This window comes from Chionomys nivalis, chromosome 9, assembly GCF_950005125.1.
Source record: "Chionomys nivalis chromosome 9, mChiNiv1.1, whole genome shotgun sequence".
Lineage (NCBI taxonomy): Eukaryota > Metazoa > Chordata > Mammalia > Rodentia > Cricetidae > Chionomys > Chionomys nivalis.
Window position 1 is genome coordinate 22,116,530 of NC_080094.1, and position 21,285 is coordinate 22,137,814.

At 46.4% G+C, this 21,285-nt stretch overlaps 1 protein-coding gene across 2 annotated transcripts in view; it reads right to left on the reverse strand.

Moving 5' to 3' along the window:
- Positions 1-11,898, reverse strand: part of Cep250 (centrosomal protein 250) — a 47,236-nt gene extending 35,338 nt beyond the window's left edge. Inside the window, exons 1-7 of one of the 2 annotated variants that reach the window (XM_057780307.1) lie at positions 11,786-11,898; positions 4,946-5,228; positions 3,694-3,750; positions 2,721-2,803; positions 2,270-2,435; positions 1,438-1,544; positions 964-1,215 (exon numbers count right to left, since the gene is read on the reverse strand). In XM_057780307.1, coding sequence (XP_057636290.1) covers positions 964-1,215; positions 1,438-1,544; positions 2,270-2,435; positions 2,721-2,803; positions 3,694-3,750; positions 4,946-5,128 — 848 coding nt within the window. In that variant the 5' untranslated portion in view covers positions 5,129-5,228; positions 11,786-11,898. Of the gene's footprint in view, positions 1-963; positions 1,216-1,437; positions 1,545-2,269; positions 2,441-2,720; positions 2,804-3,693; positions 3,751-4,945; positions 5,229-11,785 lie in introns of those variants that run through there. The other variant, XM_057780308.1, reaches the window with a different exon arrangement.
- Positions 11,899-21,285: the final 9,387 nt, after the last annotated feature.

Below are 21,285 nucleotides of genomic sequence, written 5' to 3' on the forward strand. Positions count from 1 at the left end.
ACCACACCTGGCTAAAAGAAAATTTTAAACCTTAATAATTTTATTATGAATCACCTCTGGGGGCCTAGATCACTGTATTGTCTTTTATTTAAATATTGCGTCATTCAACAAATTATCTATTATATGAGAGATAAAGTACAAAACATTAAAGATATAAACTTAGTAAGATATGATCTTTGTTCTTAAAGTTTCCAAAAGCAAAAAGAAAACAAAATTGTCCCCAGCTTATGTACACACACCAACTTATGTCCCACCAATAGATAGGGACAGAAACCCAGCCATAACACACAGGCTGTGCCTTGATAGTCAGTGCTACTTTGCTCATGTCTTCCCTTCTTAATTATTTTAAAAATCCCAACTTATTATAATCCAAAAGTTAAAATAGCCAAGGTAGGATAAAGCTCAATGGTAGAGAGTTCGAAATGCAAGGCCCTGAGTTCAATCCCCAACACAAGAAAGACAACTAAGCTACCCATCCACCACCACCAAAAGAAGGAAGGGATACAAAGAAATAAAGGAACTAAAGAGATACAGTAAGATTAGTGCTCTAACAGGCAAGCCAAAAAACTCACAGGACTAAAAGCTACTGAAGTCAGAGAAGTCACAGGAGAGGGAACATTGAACTCCACCTTAAAGGGCAAGGCAGAGGGAAGAAGGGAGGCATCCCAGCCTCAGGCCACACACGGGAGACAGAAGTGTGGAGGAGCACGGCTGCGGGGAGACACTGTCGACAGAGAACAGCCAGCAGCACAAACTATCAGGAGAGGGACTAAGCTGCAAGGTAGCTAGGGGGACAGTAACAGACCCCAAATGAGACACTGGGTTCCTAACCGGACTCAGAGGTCACATTTCCTTCCCCTCTCAGGGTGGGTGTGTTCTTGACGTCTTTTCTGCCCACCCACAACTCTCTAGGGAGTTGGCTTTCCCTCAGTAAATTCCTCCTGGGACCACGTGCCACCTTACCGGTCCTGGAGCTCAGCCTTCTCCAGATCCCCTTGGCTCTTCAGCTGTCTCAGCTCCTGGCTCTTCTCATGGGCTTCTTTCTCCAGCGCCTGGGTCTTAGCTACTAGCAGCAGCAGCTGGGCTGGCTCACTCTCCTCGGTTCTCCCAGAGCCACTAGATTCACGAGACTGAGCTCTCACGGTCATGCGCAGACAACAGGTCAGCAGGGACCCCGAAAGCCTGGCGTGTTCAGCCTTTAGCTCTGTCAGATCTCTGAGCAAAGGAAGGAACACTGAAGACTCCAAGGAAGCAAGGGAGAGAGCTGGGCCACAAGGCCCAGGAAGCCTAAGCGGCAGGTCTGAGAGGGTCATCTGTATCTAGTAACAGCTCTCCCTCTTAGCCCATGCCTACTGCCCCCAGATTCTCTCCTACAGAGCCTGCTGCCTTATGTCCAGCTCAGCAGGGGCAAACCTCTCTTCTTATCCCCATACTGACCTGTCAGTAGCTGACTTCATTTTCAGGAAGTGACGTCGGAAGGTCACCACCTCACGCCACAGACTGAGCAGACGGCCATGTTCACCTTTCAAATAGCCCTTGAAGAACTGTGTTCAGAAAACCAAGTCATACCCAAGGGCAGGGGACCTTGCAGTAACACAAGAGTCCTAGATTCTTTATGGCTGCTGCGTGAAGGCGACAGAAGGGAAGGACTCCGAGGAGACAGCTTATGAATGGGGTGTCTACATTCAGGCTACACCGAAGGGCTTGCTAAAGTTGGCAGTGAGGTTCAAGAGGTCAAAGGGCCCTGTGTGAAAAGTGGCCTTCCACTTGGCCAGAACAGAAAAGGACATGCAGTGGCAGCTTGGCAAATGGGAGTTATTACCATTGACGGGAGAGTTGGGTATCTAATACATGTAAATCACCCACACCCAGCACCCAGCAAGGGTTCCGGAAACATTTGCCATCTATAGCTGTGATATATGGACCAAGGTCCATAACTATGTTTTCTCCTCTATTTAATCCAGCAGCTACCTTCTTAGTATCTAGCTAGGCAGACCTCCAGACAAGGGCAATCAGTAAGTTTTCAGATTCATTTGAAAGCTAGGCTACTCGCGTTTGCAAGAGCTGAGTGTTCTGCTACCTGCCAGCAAAGCCCAGACCAGGCAGAACTAGGAAGAAAGCTGAAATAGGGCACAGCTGTTAGCCTGGGCCGTCTAATCAGTGGCTGGAACAATGACAGATCAGTTTCCACCCAGGTCCAAGAGTTAACCCTTTCCAGCGCTGCCCAGAATAGCACCCAGAGTGCACATACCACTCCTGTTTCCCGTACCTCCTGCTCCATCCGCCACTGGCTCTCCTTCCTCACTAGCTCGTCCCGGGCCCGACTCCAGTCCACTGTCAACTTTTCCACATCTTCCTGAAGGGCCTTATTCACTACATCGGCTTTCTCCATATGCAGCCGAAGCTCCGTGTTCACTTCCACTAGACTCTCACACCTGCTCTGGGAATTGAGAAGAGCAAGGACGAAATAAAGGTCCGGTCCCACCCTCACTCCTGGGATTAAGACAGTGAACACAACTTTCCATCACCAGGAATCAGAGGACTGGAATCCTGTTTGCCCTCAGAACACAAGGTTCCCGAGCGCCCTCTCCCTTCCTCCCTCTCTTTTTGCTTTCTGCCTGCCCTATTACCCACTTGAACCACCACACCCAGCATTTCCCACCACATGGTCAGCCTTTCCACCCTCTGATCAGTCAGCTAGGAAGGCTGGGGTCCATCACCTCTGCTGCTCCTCCTCCAGCCGGACCAGCAGCTGTTCCAGGTTTGGCTCTTCTGCACCTTCCCACCGCTGAGGGATCAGTCCCTTAGAAGAGAGTGACAGGCCTTAGAATACCACACAAAAACATCACCCAGGACAATTCCCTGATGCCCCCTTCGACAGCAGCCCACTTCCTTTCTTATTCTTTCTCTTGGGAGCAATTTGCTTCTTTTCTCAGTCAATGTCATGAAAGCAAACACACTGCACTCCTTCTCCAGAGTGAACCAATCCCCAGCCCTTAAAAAGATGGCATTTAGGGCAAACAGCACCTAACCCGAGGAGCGTAAGCTGCATGTTTCACTATGGCCCTAACTTCTAGTCCGCTGATTTGGACCTCGGGAAGTCACTCATTATCTCCAGACCACAAAGTGAAGGTGGCTGTCATTCTTCTCAGAGAGTCTGCAAGCCCCGTGACACAATACAAAATGCCTAGTGGTACCCTGGCCTGCACAGAAGGTGCTCAACACATTCTGGTTTTCCTTCTTCTGAGACGTTTTCTAGGGGGAATGAGGAGCTGACTAAGAAAGCTGGAACAGACAGTGACATAAGGGTCTTTCAAAGCCAGTCCTATCCAGGGAACAAACATAGCCCTCTACTGCAGGCACGCTTGGAGGCATGCAGAGGCGTGCATCTTCCTAATGTATAAACACTAACACTAACCCCTGCTGGATGAAAAATGAATTTCCCTTATGAGTCTACATGCCCATTCGACTATGTTAAGTCCCCAGAATCTGCATTTATAAAAGGAAAACCATAGGATGGAATTTCTCAGGCCAAGGATCTCTAGAAGAACTTATTGATAGCTCTTCACAGATAAAGACAAAGGAACTCCTACCAAACACCCTGTATAACTCCAGCCTTCCTTGGCATCATATAAAGCCAAGCCAAGTATATTCTAAGGGTTCAGGGGAAGTCCAGAACTCAACCTCACTTACTCCGGTAGCTTCTAGGCGCTTCTCCAGCTCTTGACACCAGCTCCGGTACTGTAAAACCTAAAGCAAAAAGAGCAGGCCCTGAGCACGCATATAAACAACACAAGCCAAGGCTCCAGGGTTCGTGGGCAAATCTGCTGTCAACACGGGAAGCAGGTGGTGACGGTGAAGTAAGGCCACAGCATCTCAACAGTATCTAGCTGAGTGTTTAAATAATACTTTCCGGGGAGGTGGCTCAGTGGGGAAGCACTTGCTGTGCAAGCATCCTAACGCCTGAACTCAGATCCCCGGAACTCAAGCACAGCCAGATGTAGTAGTGTGTGTCTCTAGGCCAGCACTCCTATGGCAAGACAGGAGGCAGAGACAGGAGCATCCCCAGAGCTCACTGGATAGCTCACCTGAGGCATAATGTGGCAAACAAAGAGACCCTCTCTCAGCAGGGTAGAAGCAAGGTGGACACCTGGAGATGGCCCTCTGACCTCGACCCGTGTCAGGTGTGTGCATGCTTGCACTTTCCCACTTACTGTTCTTTCAGGGGACCCAAATTTGGTTCCCAGCACCATGCATGGCTCACAACTGCCTGTAACTCCAGCCCCCAAGGGCATCAACACACACGATACACGCTTACACACACACGTATGCATACAATACACAAAACAGTGATAGACAAGGATACTCAACAGTGACCCCTTGTTTCCGTATTCTCACTCACAGTTGACAAGCACCTGTGCACACGTGTGAGCATGTGTGCGCACACGTATTTCCTATATGCCTTGTATATTGAGTTTGGGAATAGCTCTAGACTAGCAGGTCTTATCCTGTGGGTCGTGACCCCGTGAGAGAGTCAAACAACCCTTCACAAAGGTCACCATCAGAAAACACAGATATTTGCAAAAATACAGTTATGAAGTAGCATAGAAAATAAGCTTATGGTTGGGATCGCCACAACATGAGGAGCTGTATTAAAAGGGTTTTAGCATTAGGAAGGCTGGGGGCCATTGCTCTAGTCCAAGAGAACAAGCCTAGACAACTAATTATTGTGAATGTCAGATTGAAAGGAACCCAAACCACACTTCCTGGTATAGTGTGACCATCAAAGGAGAGGCTATGGTTGAAAGGTGAACTATCTGGGCCCTCCTCAGCAGGATGTTTCGTCCATTCCCCTCCACGGTCTCTCCCTCATCCAGCCCTCATTCAGCACTCAACTCGGGGTGGGGCTTTCGTTTTCCCTTCCCCAGAGGGGCAGCTGCCTCACCTTGGCTTGCAGCTTTCTCACAAGGGTGGCTTGCCTCTTCTGGGCATCTTGGGAGTTCTTCAGCTTCCTCCAGGAGGCGGCCTGGCTCTCCGCCATCTGCTGCTGCAGTGCGAGCACCTGCTCCTCTAGCACCAGTTGCAATGGCTGGGGCTTCATGTTCAACCTGGGGCTTCCTGTCTCCATGCGAGCATCCGAGAACAGACTCACAGTTCCTATGTGGCTACAGATTGCTTGCAGCAGGGAGTCTAACCATTGATCGATGTGTCTTAGATCTCCTCTTGAGCTAGAGACCAAAACATACAAGAAAATCGAAAAGGCTAGGTTTCTCAGATTTACTCAGCAAACATTAAGTGGGGTGAATCTGGCTGAATGAAGTAAATAAGTTCCTTTATTACAGGACTCCTCAGAACTTCCTTTTTAAATATTTATTTATTTTTATGTGTGTTGAGTGTTTTGCCAGAATACACTTATATGCATCATGTGTGGTCTTGGTACCTGAAGAGGCCCAAAAGAACATCAAATACCCAGGAACTGGAGTTACAGATGGTTGTGAGCTACCATGTGGGTACTGGGAACTAAACCTGTGTCCTCTGCAAGATCAGCAAGTGCTCTTAACCAACGAGCCACCTCTCCAGTCCCCTCTTCAGAACTTTGAAAAGACTAGGATGGACCCTACCCTCCAAGAGGAGCTATGATGGGCACCGTCAGAGGACTCCCGCTTCCAGGTGTGCCTTTGGGACCCGGCATTAAACTAAGAGCCCCGGCTATGCTGCTGCACCCTCTGTCCGCACATGACCCACAGCAATCTGTGGGATCAATTGCGAAGGTGCTGTCAGTTTGGCAGAGGCGACAACACAACAATTAAATTCAATGTGCACACACAGAAGTTTCTAGAACCCCAAATCTTTTTCATGTACCAGAATATGATTTACGTCATGACTCAGTCTACCTCCTACCTGCCCACCCAGATGAAGTCTTGAAGACGTCAAATTCTGACAGCTATACACGTGTATGTGTGCCCATGCACACTCATTCACGCGTACTCAAAAATAGGTGTTCTAATGTCTACATTACCTTTTGAGACAGGTTTTCTCTGAGCAGCCCTGGTTGTCTCCCAAGTGTTGGGATTAAAGGAGTGCACCACCACTGTCCGCCCGTCTCTGCCATCAGCATTTGTCTGTCTTTGCTACCAAAGTGTGAGTGTCTCAACAGTAATAACTGTCCAATTCATTTTAGTCACAGTCAATTGTCAGTAATACACACTAAAGAAATGTGTATGGGCCCCACTCTTGGCAGACCTCAACCTTAGTCCAGAGGTTATAAATTTAGTGACCTGCAGGCGCTTTCTCTCTCTCTTTTTTTTCTTCTTCTTCTTTCTTTTATTTTTTGATAGGGTTTCATACAGCCCAAGTTGGCCTGAAACTTGTATGTAGCTAAAGATGACTTCAAACACCTGACTCTCCTGCCTCTACCTCCCAAGTGCTGTAATTATAGGTGTGTGCTACCATTCCATAAAAATTTAAAAAATTCAAAAACAGATGCCAACATTCATGATTGAAAGGACGCACACACAATAAGCCTTTCTGGCTCTTCTGAATAACCAGACTACTAACAAACAAGGCAGTGACCCGAGATCTCCTGCCTCTCCATCATCTAAAGACTGACAGTTCCAGGGCTCAGCCCTAAGTCTCTCTATACACTCACTTTCTAGGTAGCACTGACAACTATCTCCATTAGCTAAAATTGGTGAGTTCTGCGTTCAAGTACAAGACCCTGACTCAACATATAAGGTGGAATAAGATCAGGGGAGACACTCAGTATTAATCTCTGCTCCTGCACAGTGAACATGGATATACACTTGCACATACACAACACACATAAAACAAGAACAGAAAAAGAAAACAAAAAAATCCCACCAAACTACTACCCTCACCACTATCACCACCAAAAATGAAAGGGAGCCTAGGTTGGCTGTGGTACAGTCCGGGCAGTCAGGAGGTCAAGCAGAAGGATCTAGTGGGGGGCTGGAGAGATGGCTCAGAGGTTAAGAGCATTGCCTGCTCTTCCAAAGGTCCTGAGTTCAATTCCCAGCAACCACATGGTGGCTCACAACCATCTCTAATGGGGTCTGGTTCCCTCTTCTGGCCTGCAGGCATACACACATTCAGAATATTGTATATATAATAAATAAATATTTAAAAAAAAAGAAGGATCTAGTGGTTAAAGTCATTTTCAGTTATACAGTGAGTTCAAGGTTAACCTGGTTACATCAAATCAAATCTAAAATTAAAAAGTGAAACCAATTTTTCTCTTTGAGTGTAGTATGACTAAAGTAGAAACGACTAACACTAGACAGTGGCTCAGCAGCCAAGAGCACCTGATGCTCTTGTACCTGATGCTCTTGCAGAGGACCAGTGTTCAGGTCTCAGCCCACAGATGGTGGCTTACAACCATCTGTAACTCCAGCGCCAGGGGCTCCAACACCCTTTTCTGACTTCTGAGGACATATATGTAATGCGCATATATACGTGCAGGCAAAACATCCATACACATAAAATAATAAGATAAATCTTTAAAAAATGTTTAAGGACGGGTGGTGGTGGTGTACACCTTTAATCCCAGCACTCGGGAGGCAGAGGCAGGCGGATCTCTGTGAATTCGAGACCAGCCTGGTCTACAAGAGCTAGTTCCAGGACAGGCTCCAAAACCACAGAGAAACCCTGTCTTGAAAAACAAAAACAAAAAAAACAAAAACAAAAAAAAAAAAGTTTAAGTAATGCCAGGTAGTTGTAGCGCATGCCTTTAATCCCAGCACTTAGGAGGCAGAGGCAGGCGGATCTCTGTGATTTCGAGGACAGCTTGGTCTACAAGAGCTAGTTCTGGGACAGGAACCAAAGCTACAGCGAAACCCTGTCTCGAAAACCAACCAACCAACCAAACAAACAAACAAACAAACAAACAAAAGAATGTTTAAGTAGAAATGCCTTCCGAGACGAGGTCACAGAAGGTACTGTGGCTTGTTGCTCGCTTACTCTTCTGAACAACCTCTCTGGAGAAACACCTGCTCTGTCCTGAGGACACACAAGTACCTCTGAGGAGGCCCGGGAGAAAGCATTGGGACTTCTGCCAACAGCCTTGGGAGTGAGGCATCTTGGAAGCAGATTTTCCAGCCTCTGGTTGAAACCTCAGATCACTGTCAGCCTTGCCTGTGTCTCCTAAGCCAGAAACACCAGCTAATCTGCTCCAACTTCTGACCCACAGTGGCTGTGTGAGACCGTAAACAACTGCCCCTTAATACCAAACTCAGGATAATTCCTTGTACGGCTGCGTAACTGGAGCACGGCCAAAGCTTCCTCGGTGCTCGTGATACCTCCTAAAGTCTGTTTTGTTTTTCCTCAACAGAACAGTTACAGGATCCTTTTAAAAACACAACAGGGCTGTTGAGGTGTCTCGGGGAGTAAAAGTACTTGCTGCCATCCTGACGGCCTGAATTCAGTCCACAGAACCCAGAGTGGAAGGAGAGAATTGCCCCATAAAGTTGTTCTCTAACCTCTACCTGAGAACTGCAGCACACACTTGCACACACACATGCACACAAAATCAATCAATCAAACAAACAAACAAACAAACAAAACATAAGCAGCCAGACATGGTGGGACATGCCTAAAATCCTGGCACTTGTGAGGCTGAGGCGGAAAGAGTGCTCAAAGTTAGTCTTCCATGGACTATGTAGTAAGTTTGAAGGCAGCCTGGGCTACACATAGACCCCCCCCGTCTCAAAAAACAAAACCCCCCAAACCCTATAGGGGTAACAGCCAACTACAGTTAAAGAAGATCTTTATAATCGTCCGTAGAATCCTAATTGACCCATCTTAGCCAAATGAATTAATCCTCTCTCACCTCCCCTTGGCCATGCCTCCGACCACATAGCCAGCCATCCTCATGAGCTTAGAACACAGCAGGGGCCGCGCTCACGTATTATCCACATGATCTGCTCTAACCAGGTCTCCGATCAACTGTCACCATTTTAGTAAGTTGTGTCGTGTAAAGTGACACCACTCCCAGACATAAGCACTGGCAATTCTACTTACCATGTCTAGCGGCCTCTATTTATTATGTGCAACGACTTACCAAAATGTAAACCCCGCCAGCACAAGAACACTCTCTCTTTGCTTGAGATGGTGTCTTGCTACAGCGGCTCAGGCTGACCTAGAACTCGTGAATCTAGTTTCTGTCTTCCAAGTGCTTAGATGATAAATGTGTGCCGTCACCCCAGCTAACATCACTTTACTAAATGCTGTGTTCCAAGCTCCTAAAATAGACCTGGTGTGTATGAAGTGCCCAATAAACCTGACTGGCTGATAGCTAACATTAAGTAACATGATCCTTATGTTTTACAAAGTGTTAGCAGCTCCATAACCATTCATAAAGCAAAAGTAAGATCATGTACAGTGTGTACAGTGTTTAACTCTTAAAATAATCAGTTGCAACCTTCATTATCAAAAAAAAAAAGAACACAAACACCAAAAAAAAAAACAACAACAAACAAACTTAGCGGTATAGGATTACTGTCTCAGTTGGGCAGTGGTGGCTCTTGGGAGGCAGAGGCAGGAGCATCTCTGAGAGTTTGTGGTCAGCCTGGCTACAAAATGAGTTTCAGGACAGCCAGAGCTGTGATATAAAGAAATCTTGTCTTGAAAAAAAAATTACTATCCTCATTTTACACTGAAGAAAACTAAGATTCAGGGCTCCACAATTAGGAACACTTGTTCTTGAAGAGCTGGGTTCCATTCTTAACATTCACTAGTGACTAACAACTACCTGCAAGTCCAGCTCCAGAGGGCTTGAGGTCCTCTTCTGACTTTTGATGGCACCAGGCACACAGATGGTGCGCATACATACTTGTAGGCAAAGCACTCATACATACAAAATAAAAATAAAATCCTAAAGAAGAAGAAGAAAGAAAGAACGAAGGAAAACTGGTGTTTTAAAAATGTTAGTGTGAGTGGGGTATCGTAGCCATGTCTTTAATCTCAGCACTCAGGAGGCAGAAACAGTGGATCTCTGAGTTTGAGGCCAGTCAGGTCTACAGAGTGAGTTCCAGGACAGCCAGGGCTACGTGGAGAGACTGTCTCAAAAAACAAACAACAAACAACGAAACAAAGCAAAACAAAACAAAACATGGAAGTATGAAGGAGATGGTTCTTTGGTTAAGAGCCATATTGCTCTGGCAAGGGATCCAAATCCAATTTTCATTGCCCACTCTGGGCAGCTGACAGCTGCCTCTAACTCGGCTCCAGATCTAAGGCCTCTGGGTTCATGTGCACCCCACACACAAAATTAAAAGTGAATATGATTTTTAGATGAGAAGAGAAATAGAGCATGGCTCAGCAGGGAAAGGACGGCCTGACGACTCGAGTGTGACCCCCATGAAGGTGGAAGGAGGCCCCAACCCCTCAAAGCTGTCTTCTAGCCTCCCTGTGTACACACAGCACAACTCCACCTTCTCTCTCTCTCTCACACACTCACACACTTTTTTTTTAAAGTTAGAAACACAACTAGTTAGTGGCAAAGTAGAAACCAAATTCTAATCTGATTCCAAATTCTACGCTCATCTCATTAGCTGTCAAAGCCAAAAATTAAAATCACAGCCCCACGGAGCATTTCCCAATGGGGTGGGAAGTAATGGCTTCAATGTCTAAAGCTTTCTGAGATTGAAGGAGCAAAATACAGAAGAATGTTCCTGGAAGAACACGGGCTGTCGGTGTATCAGTAGGACAACTCAGATCTCGTCTTGATTATTTTTGTTATGAATTCTATCGATCTGGTAAGACCAATTGTCCTTTATAAGCCTTCTCAGCGCCTGGCCTTGGATGTCCAAGACCTGAAATCTCAGCTTCTAAGGAGGCCAAGACAAGACGACATCAAGTTCAAATCAAGCCTTGGTAAATTGGTAAGACCTTGTCTCAAAATAAAAGAGTAAAAAGAGGGCTTGGATTAGCTCAGTGGCAGAACACTGGTCAGCATGCATAAAACCCTGGGTCCAATTCCCATTACAAAAGCCCTTTTAGTAAAATGTGAATTGTAACCCTGGCCTCCGTATCTTACAGGCTAATGTAAAAACAGCAACTCAAAGACAATCTAGTTAAGTCATCAATCATATACATTGGCAGATTCTAGCTCTAACTTGATTTATGAGGGCTTATTTCTTCATGCATAAAATGTGAACAAATGGAACCCACATCGTAGATCGCTGCGTGGATTAACGGGGCCTTTGCATTTAGCAGAGCTGTCATCTTGTGACCATTCAGTAACTTTACTAACTACTATCATTGTGGGTCACAGAGCTGAAAGAAAGACATGACTTCTAATAAACAAGCCCCGAACATGAGCCAGGGGAAGAACACTGACTTGAGCAAAGATGGCAAAACCCAAGAATCGAGATTAGCTGCGCCTGGAGCAGGCCTCTAGGAAAGATTCTGAAGAAGTGAGGAAGTGGTCTTCGAGCTGGGTCCTGAGGAATTAGAAATCTGAGAGGGAGCAGCGGAAGGGACCGGACTTTCAAGGGGTAGATCACGTGCAAAGCCCTAGGGGCACAGGGCGCTGCGAAGCTCGGGGGAGCACGAAGTGAGATCTGCCGGGAGCGCAGCGTCTCAGCCGGTTAGCCCTGGCTATGGCTGTGGGGCAGCCTGGGGTGCAGTTCTCCGGAGCTGTGGCTGCAGCAGGAAGCTCAGGCAGGCAGGCCCGGACCCCTGCCCAGCCGCTGCCCAGGCGAGATTCCCGCGGGCGCCCGGGCTCTGGACCGTTAGACTCGGCACCTCCCGCCTGCCCCAGACCCACCTCTGCAGCGCCGGTCCCCGGGAATCCCCGAGTGCTCCTCAGCAACCGCAGAAGCGAAACAGCAGCCTGGCGGCCAGGCCCGGGGCGGCCCTCAGCCCGGCGGCCAGGCCCCGCCCCCCAAACTCCCGCCCTTTCTTGGGGGACCGCCCAGCGGAGCCGAGCGCCTGGAGCCGGTGCGCCGAGGCTGCGCCTCTCGCCATATTAGGTACTGGCAGCCAACTTCCTAGAGAGCCTCAAAAGGAAAAGGGGGTATAGTGAGACACACGCTCGCTCTCCAGAAATAGACACAGCCACAGTCTCTGAATTCTAGCACTGAACGTTCAGAGGGGAGAAGAAACACTCGCTCTCCGACTTCCGCCCGCGGCTTCAGAGTTAAATAACGCGCACGCGTAAAACCAAGAGCTAGGGGCACCTGCGCACTGTTACAGTAACGGAGCCGTGAGTAGTGACTGCTAGAGAGGGTCTAGTTGTGGTTAAATCTGGGCGAGCGACTCAACTTTCCATCTTTCCGGGTCCTCCACGCAGCCTCGGGCAACACAGCATCCACAAACAACTTAGTGTCGTTTGGAATACTCGGTACTGCACAAGCCTTTGCACAGTATTGCTTTGCTGGAACGGTTTAAATGCCAGGAGGGCTGCGGTTTGTCCAGTTATGACTACCTCTAGACGACTGCTTTCCGCTTTTTTCTTAGCGTAGAAATTTCATTTGTCTGACTCCTGGTTGTCTCTAGTTTTAGTAGAGACAAAGGTCGGAAAAAAACAACAACAACAAGGAAACCAGATGATTTTTCTCTATGGGCACTACATGAGACTGACCTTGAGGATACAGGGCCCTCCTTGAGCATCTCTGACTCCAGCATCCAGTACAAGGGCTGGCACAAAACAGATACCCAGTAAGTGTTGAGAGAACCAGTGTATAAACTGTGTGTACCCAAGAGAAGTCGGCTGGGCCGTGGTGACACACGCTTAATCCCAGCACTCAGGAGGCAGAGGTAGGCAGATCTCTGGTTGGAGGTCAGCCTGGTCTACAGAGAGTTCTAGGACAGCCAGGGCTACACAGAGAAACCCTGTCTTGAAAAACGGAGAGAGAAGACACAAAGAGAATCTGAGAAGGGAGCACTCCGTTAAGCACCTCACAGCTTTTTATGTGATTTGAGTGATTTTGTTGGAACGAAGGTCCACGCTTGGGGAGCAAGCATCTGTGATGCCATCTATTCCGATCTCTTATATAAGAACCTTTTGTTTGTCTGAGTTTTTTTGTTTTGTTTTGGTATTTTTTTGATTTTGATTTAGGGTTTTTCCTTTGAGTCCTGGCTGTTTTTTTGTTTTGTTTTGAGCCTGTCCTGGAACTAGCTCTTATAGACCAGGCTGGGCTTGAACTCACAGAGATCCACTTGCTTCTGCCTCCCAAGTTCTGGGATTAAAGGCGTACACCACCACCGCCTGGGGAGTCCTGGCTGTTTTGTAACTCACTCTGTAGTCCAGGCTGGCCTCAAACTCTGGGATCCACTTGCCTATACCTCCTGAGTACTGGGATTAAAGGCGTGTGTCCACACTGTCCAGCTCAACCCTGTTTATTACATTGGATTTAATTTTTTTATGGGTATATGTGTTATGAATGTACACCTGCGAAGGTCAGAAAAGACAATGCAGGAGTCGGTTTTCTTCTTTCAGTCTGTGGGTTCCAGAGATCAAACTGGGGTCTTCCGGCTCTGTGGTAAATGCCTTTACTTTCTGAGCTATCTTGCAGGCCCTTTAATGATTATTTGGGTAGGGGGTGAAGTAGCGAAAAATCAAATGGTTCTGAAAAACAAGCTGTGTAGAGCAGGAAGAAGAGGCACCTTCGACCTAGAGAGAGCTGCAAAGAATTGGTGAGGACTCGTCCCAGAAAAACAATCCCACAAGCCCCGTGGAAGCATGTTCTCCATTACTGCATTTGGAATGAAGATAAACAAACCAACCTGTTAGACATACCCGATCTTTTCTACCTCTAGGCCTTTTAATATATTTTACCCTTGACCTAAACCACTACTCCCTCCTCTTTCTCTCAGCTGTTGGCTTAACTGGCATTCATTCATTCATTCATTCATTCATATAGCATTGTACTATGTAACCCTGGCTGCCCTGGAACTCATTCTGTAGACCAGGCTAGCCTTGAACTCACAGAGCTCTGCCTGCCTCTGCCTCCTGAGTGCTAGCTAGCATTAAAGGCTTACACTACCAGGCTGTCTCCTTCTCTAAAGGTTCCCTCAGTATGATTTCTACAGTGAAATTCGAGCAGCTGAGATGGATAAAAGTTGAGCCTCCGCAAGCCTGAACATCTGTGTTAGATCCTGGGCGCCTATGGTAGAAGGTACTGACTCCCAAAAGTTGCCTTCTGACCTCTGCACATATGCCAAGTCACATGTGCACCTCTGCTCGCGCATGCGCACACACACATACACGCAAGCCCTAATAAAATAATTTTTGAAAAGTAAGACTTACCCTATATTTTCCATCATGGTTCTTTGTTTCTTTATAGTAATTCTATTTTTTATTTGCTTACTTACTATTTTCATACTTTTCCCCTATGAAATTTAAGCTTCATGAAGTTATGAGCATGAGTTATTCTGAGTGTTTCTTATATAGTCTGACAAGTGTGTGTTAAATATTTTCTTAGCCAACAGATCTCTCCGCTGATGCAAATAATCCCAATCGGACCGAATTAAAAGATGTCCATATTTAATGGATGACAACTCTCAGGTGGCCCCAGGAAAACATGGAGAGAGGAAGAGAGAGAAGGGGAGACCACAGGGAACCCGGAGACCACGTGTTCATTCTCTGGGGGAGCAGTTTAAATAGCCTGTGGGAGTGGTCCCGATCTTCTCTGGGGAGGGTTCACCATTTGGCAGGGTTTTCGGGGGTTTTTTTGTTTTGTTTTGTTTTGGTTTTGGTTTTTTCGAGACAGGGTTTCTCTGTGGTTTTGGAGCCTGTCCTGGAACTAGCTCTTGTAGACCAGGCTGGTCTCGAACTCACAGAGATCCGCCTGCCTCTGCCTCCCGAGTGCTGGGATTAAAGGCGTGCGCCACCACCGCCCGGCTTGTCAGGGTTTTCGTGCCCCTCCATGGAGAGGGGTCACTTTTTGGCGGGCTTTCTCAGAGGTGGGATTTGGACTGAGGCAACTCTTATGCCAGAAGCTGGGGTGAAGCCCCCAGGCAAACAATCCAGACTTTTTGTATAAAGGGGTGCCGGGAGCTGGGGTGACCCTTCTGACCAAACAGTGTTTTTTAATAACTATCCATTGAACTGAGTAAATCAAATCATCCTCAGGATTAAAAGTTACTGAGACGAAAGTCCACCAGCAGGGTCTGGGAGTGTGGCTCAGTTTAGTGTGCTTGCCTAGCATTCGTGAAGCCCTGGGTCTGATGGAACTGGGCATGGTGGACAGGCCTGTATCCCAGCATGTGAGAAGTGCAGGCAAAAAGATCAGAAGTTCAAAGTCATTCCCAGCTACTCAGAGTCACTCTCAGCTACATAAAGAGTTTCAAAGGAGCCTGTTTCAATAACCAAAAATTAAAACAGAAAATCCATCAGCAAACTGCCAGCCTACTTTAGGGAATAGACATAAGTTTCAATCACCAAAATATAACAATAAAAGGGGTCATTGAAGTAGAAAATCAATCCCGAACAGTAATCATTGACATTTGTAAGGGGGATCATTATGTCCTTATCCCTTTATGCAGCAGGCCTTTATTGGACAGTTGTTATGTTTTGCTATGAGATAATAACACAATGTGTTAACAACCTGTTGGAAATTCTTTGAAAATACAATAAAGTGATACCACCGGGAACTAGCTGGGCCAGAGCAGAAAGTGGAGTTCCTGATGTGGAATCGTGGGTGATCTTGTCCCTCGGGAATTGTCTAGGCACACAGTAGGCACATCAGCCTTTGGGCATCCTGCAAACTGCAAGGAACATTTGGGACACCAACTAAAATTAAATTGGACCTAGAGTCTCAGTAGCCAGACTGGGGAGGAGGAATGAGAGGAAAGAAAGAGAGAAATGGATGTAAAAGAAAACCAACCCTGGTCCCCTCAGGTAAACTGTGTGTCTTCCTTTACATCCTAAACTAAATCTCGGTGAATTTGCCTCCGAGCAGGCCCAATACTGGCTCTACAGCCACGCATCCTTGTTTCTTTCTTTCTTCTTTTCTTTTTTCTTTGAGACAGGGTTTCTCTGTGTAGCCCTGACTGCCCTAGAACTCACTTTCACAGAGAGAAACCCTGTTTTTCTCAGATGTGCATTTTTGTGTGTCTGTGTGTGTTGGTGTGTGAGCACAGCTCTGTGTCACAGCTGTGGAGGTCAGAGGGCAACCTTGGGTGTCAGTCCTCATCCTCTCTGTCTTGTAACAGGGTCTCTGGCTCACCACTAGCTGGCCAGCAAGTCTCTGGGAACTCTGTCCCTCCTGCTTCTGCCTCTCATTTCTCTGTGGATTCTTTTGGATTTCCATTTGTGCTGCCACATCTGGCTTTATATAAATTCAGATTGTCCAAACTGTGGTTATCCAAACTTTAAAAAAAAAAAAAGTGTTTTTTTTTTTTTTTCTTTTCTGGAGATAGGATCTTAGTATGTAGCCCTGGATGTCCTAGAACTTGCTCTGTAGACCAGGCTGGTCTTGAATTCACAGTGATCCTCCTGCCTCTACCTCCTGAGTGCTGAGATTAAAGGTGTGTGCCACCACTGCCCAGCTAATAAGTTCTTAAACTTCTTATCTGTTACATATCAACTGAAACTGGGGTTCTTGGGGTTTGGAATTTATTTTGCTTTGCTTTATGTTTTGCTTTACATTTATTTATTTATTTATTGATAGTTTCCAGGAGTTAATTCTCTCCTTTTATATGGGTTCCAGGAATTGAACTCGGGATGTCGGGAATGACAGAAAATGCCTTTATCTGTGAGCCATCTTGTTGCCCTCTACAAGGGTTCTTGGTATTTCTGTTTTATGCTTGTTTCTACTTGGGTATTTCTGTTCTTCTTCTTTTAAATGTATACAGTGTTCTGCCTGCATGTATACCTGCATGCCAGAAGAGAGCGCTTGAAGAGGGCACCAGATCTCATTATAGATGGTTATGAGCCACCCTTGTGGTTGCAAGGATTTGAACTCAGGACCTCTAGAAGAGCAGCCAGTGCTCTTAACCTCTGAGCCATCTCTCTAGCCCCTCTATTAGGGTTCTTATATGTAATGTGGAAGGTAGAATTTACTTGCCTGTGTATTTTTAAGTTACTTTATGTATGTGCATGTGTGCAGCGGTGGAAGTGTGTGCATATTGTGGTGTTTGTTTAGAGGTCAGAGCACAACTTTCCTGGGGTTCATTCTCTCATTCTTCTTGCTGAGACAGAGTCTCTTGTGTCTCTGCTGCTGTACTGTGTATTGTGGGCTCTCTGGCTGGGAGCTTGCAGTGATTCCCGTCTCCTCTTCCTAGCTTTCTGCGAGAGTGCTGAGATTACATACTCTAGCCACTACATCCAGCTCTTTGTGGGTCCCAGGGATTGAATTAAAGTCATCATGCTAAGTGGCATGCGCTTTTACCCACTGAACCATCTCACCAGCCCGTTTGTTTTATTGTTTAGACATAGTCTTAGTATGTAGTTCAAGCTAACCTTAAGGTCATGATCTTCCTGCCTCAGCTTCTTCCCAAGTGCTGGGATTACAGGCTTGCATCGCCATGCCTGATTTGAGAGACAGAATCATCAGAATCCCTGATCATATGGTGCTCTGGTTAGTGCCTATCTACAACACTCTCAGTTTCCATCTTCGTGGTTGGTTCTGGGATCCCTGCTGTCTGTGGGTCTGTAAACAGACTCACCAGTTGCCCTGATCCCAGGAGTCTGACTGGTTCATTCTCACCTCCCCAAGGAAGTTCACAGACCAGGTTGCCGGTGGTGACACTTGCCCTGACTTATACAATGGGTACACCTCAACTAGATGTACTCCTCCCACTTCCCCGTCTCTTTCTCCCCCGTGCCACTAGGAATCACAGACATCCCGACTGCCAGCTTCTGCTATGAAACCTCTTTCCTCTGAGACCTATGCGAAGGGACCCTCTCACTCTGCATAGTGTGCCTGAGCTTAGAGCCCTGCTATACTGCTGTCTATCTGTCCATGGCGTAGATAACTCTTGTAGTAAATCTCTTACTTCCAAAGGACTATCTGCCTCAGTGTTCTCCTTGTATCCTAGACCCGCGGTAAGAATGGCAGGAGGATGGTAGGAATGGGAGGTAAAAATGGAATATTCAGCAAGAATCTGAGGTTTCTGAGTTCAAGAATTGCAAGAAGCTGAATATGGTGACTTTTTTTTAATTAATTAATTAATTTATTTATTTTACACATATTCTGTCTGCGTGTATGCCTGCAGGCCAGAAGAGACCCCATTACAGATGGTTGTGAGCCACCATGTGGTTGCTGGGAATTGAACTCATGACCTTTGGAAGAGCAGGCGATGCTCTTAACCACTGAGCCATCTCTCCAGCCCATGAATATGGTGACTTTGAGGTCAGTCTGGGATACACAATATTCTTTCTCAAATAAACCAAATGGCAAGAAAGTTTCCAGGTGCCTAACTTTTACCCCTGAGGCTTTAAGAGCTTGGGGGGGGGGGGGGTGTGTGTGTAGGATTTTTTTTATCTTTCTTTAAAACACTGTGTCAACTATATAGACTCTTCTCCAGTTTGGGATCTTCTTGTCTCACACTACTATGCCAGGATAATTTGATTTTTTTGTTGTTAAGGGTGTGCGCATGCATGTGTGTCTATGTACATATACTACCCGCATGTAGTACCCTTGGAAGCCAGAAGAGGGCACCAGATCCCTTAAAGAATTAGTCAACAGGAGCTTGGGCAGCACCTGGATATCCTAGAACAGAACTCAGGTCCTCTGAAAAAACAGTAAGTGTTCTTAACCACTGGGCCATCTCTCTGTCCCTCCCTCTTCTCCCTCCTTTCCTTCCCTCCCCCCTCTTTTTTTTTGAGACAAGGTCTTATATAGCCTGCTGTGCACTGGCTTTGAATAACTTACACATGTGTGTGTATATGGTTGTGGGTGGGGGCTCGAGTGTTAAGCTGCCCATATGGAGGACGTGGAACAATTTGTTGGAGTCAGTTCTCTCTTTCCACATTTATGCAGGTTTTTGGGAATCAAACTCAAGTTATCAGGTGTAGTATGAATTCTAATTGGTCTTAATAATAGAAACCTGGAGTCAGATATTAGGGGGTGAAAGCTGAGAGATCAGAGAAGCAGTGCAGTCAGCCACTAGGGGGACCTTTTACCTCTACTGAATCCTCAGACTGAAGGGGCAGTCCTATCTCTACACATCCTCAGACTACGTGCTGGATGAGCTCCTGTCTCCTCCCACCTTATATTCCTCTCTCCTCCCAGCCTTATCACTCCTGTCTCCACCTTCCTAGTGCTGGGATTAAAGGCACGTGATCCCAAGTGCTGGGATCATCTTTGTGTGAGCTCTGTTTCTTTTTTAGACAGATTTAATGTCCTGTGACCCAGGGTGGCCTTGAATTTACAGAGATCCATCTGCCTCTATCTCTCAAGTACTGGGATTAAAGGTGTGTGCCACCATTGCCTGGCCTCCACGGCTAAACAGTGGCTTAGGTCTGCACTCTGATCTTCAGGCAAGCTTTATTTGTTAGATTACAAACAAAGTTATCACTGCAATCAAGCTTGTTCAGCAAGAGCTTTTACTAAGCACTAAGCCATCTCAGAGCTTCGCAGCTATCACTCTTGACACTGTATTTGGCCTATTCTATTGCTTTGTTTTAAATAGTTTTCTTGCTGCATTTGCAGCTGCTGTGAGCCTTTATCTCAGTTCCTTGAGTAAGAAGTCAAGAACCACAGGGTGTGGTAGTATACAACTTTGATCCCAGCACTCGGGAGACAGAGTCAGACAAATTGCTGGAAATCTGAGACCAGCCTGGTCTACATAGCAAGCTCCAGAGCAGCCAGGGCTACACACCAGTTTGTGTGGTGATAGGGATTGTGCTGGACAGTTTTATATCAAACTGACACAAGCTAAAATCCTCTTGGAGGAGGGCATCTCAATTAAGAAAGTGCTTCCAACCGGGTGGTGGTGGTGCACACCTTTAATCTCAGCACTCTGGAGACAGAGGCAGGTCGACCTCTGTGAGTTCGAGGCCAGCCTGGTCTACAAAGCGAGTTCCAGGATACACAGAGAAACTCTGTCTTAAGAAAAAAATGCCAAGGCCGGGCGGTGGTGGTGCACGCCTTTAATCCCAGCACTCGAGAGGCAGAGGCAGGCGGATCTCTGTGAGTTCGAGACCAGCCTGGTCTACAAGAGCTAGTTCCAGGACAGGCTCCAAAACCACAGAGAAACCCTGACTCGAAAAACCAAAAAAAATAAAAGAAAAGAAAAAAATGCCGAGACCATACGAACACAGGCCCCAGATTCTGACCCCTCTGACCACTGGTAACATGTAAGTGTGATGTCGCCACATGCAGCACACACCACCCTTCCTTCTCTTCTTCCTCCTGTCCTTCCCTCCTTTATTATTTTCTTTTTTGTTTGTTTGTTTGTTTGTTTGTTTGTTTTTCGAGACAGGGTTTCTCTGTGTAGCCCTGGCTGCTATCCTGGAACTTCCTACTTAGACCAGGCTGACCTTGAACTCAGAGATCCACGTGCCTCTGCCTCCTGAGTACTGGGATTAAAGGCATATACCACCATGTTCAGCCATACTTCATTTTTAAAAAAATACATATTTTATGTATAATTATGTATATATGTGTGTGTCTCTATGTGGTGTGTTCATGTTTAAATGCATGAGCCCGAGGAGTCAAGAAAAGGGTGTCAGATCCTCTGGAGCTGGAGTTATAGGTACTTAGGAACCACCCCGTGTTGTTGCTGGGAACTGCATGCAGGTCCTTTGGGAGGACAGTATTCATTCTTACCTGCTCAAAAAAAATATTTTAATTATTATTTTTGTCATATAATATTACCAAACTGAGGGACAGTGAGATTAAATAATTTAACTGAGGGCCAGATAGATGGCTCAGATGTTAAGAGCACTGACTGTCCTTCCAGAGGTTCTGAGTTCAATTCCCAGCAGCCACATGGTGGCTCACAACCATGTGTAATGAGATCTGGTGCCCTCTTCTGGCATACAAGCCTATATGTGAGCAGAACACTGTACTCATAATAAGTAAATAAATAAATTTGTTAAAAGATTCTAACAATAATTTAATTGAGATCATGCAGTTGGTGAACGGAGACGCTGGAGTTTATTTGAAGGTTGATAGCTTCATATTAGTTATTATGTGACGTCCTGCCTAAAATCCTCCACTAGATTCTCCAGTGAACTACAAATAAAACGGAACTCACTGCTGATGGCTTACAAAGCCACCCTGATATGGTTCTGACTTGTCTGACTTGCTCTCCCACGTGACATACCCCCTGGCTGCGTCTGCTTCAGCAACACCAGCTTTCCTCGGTTTCTCA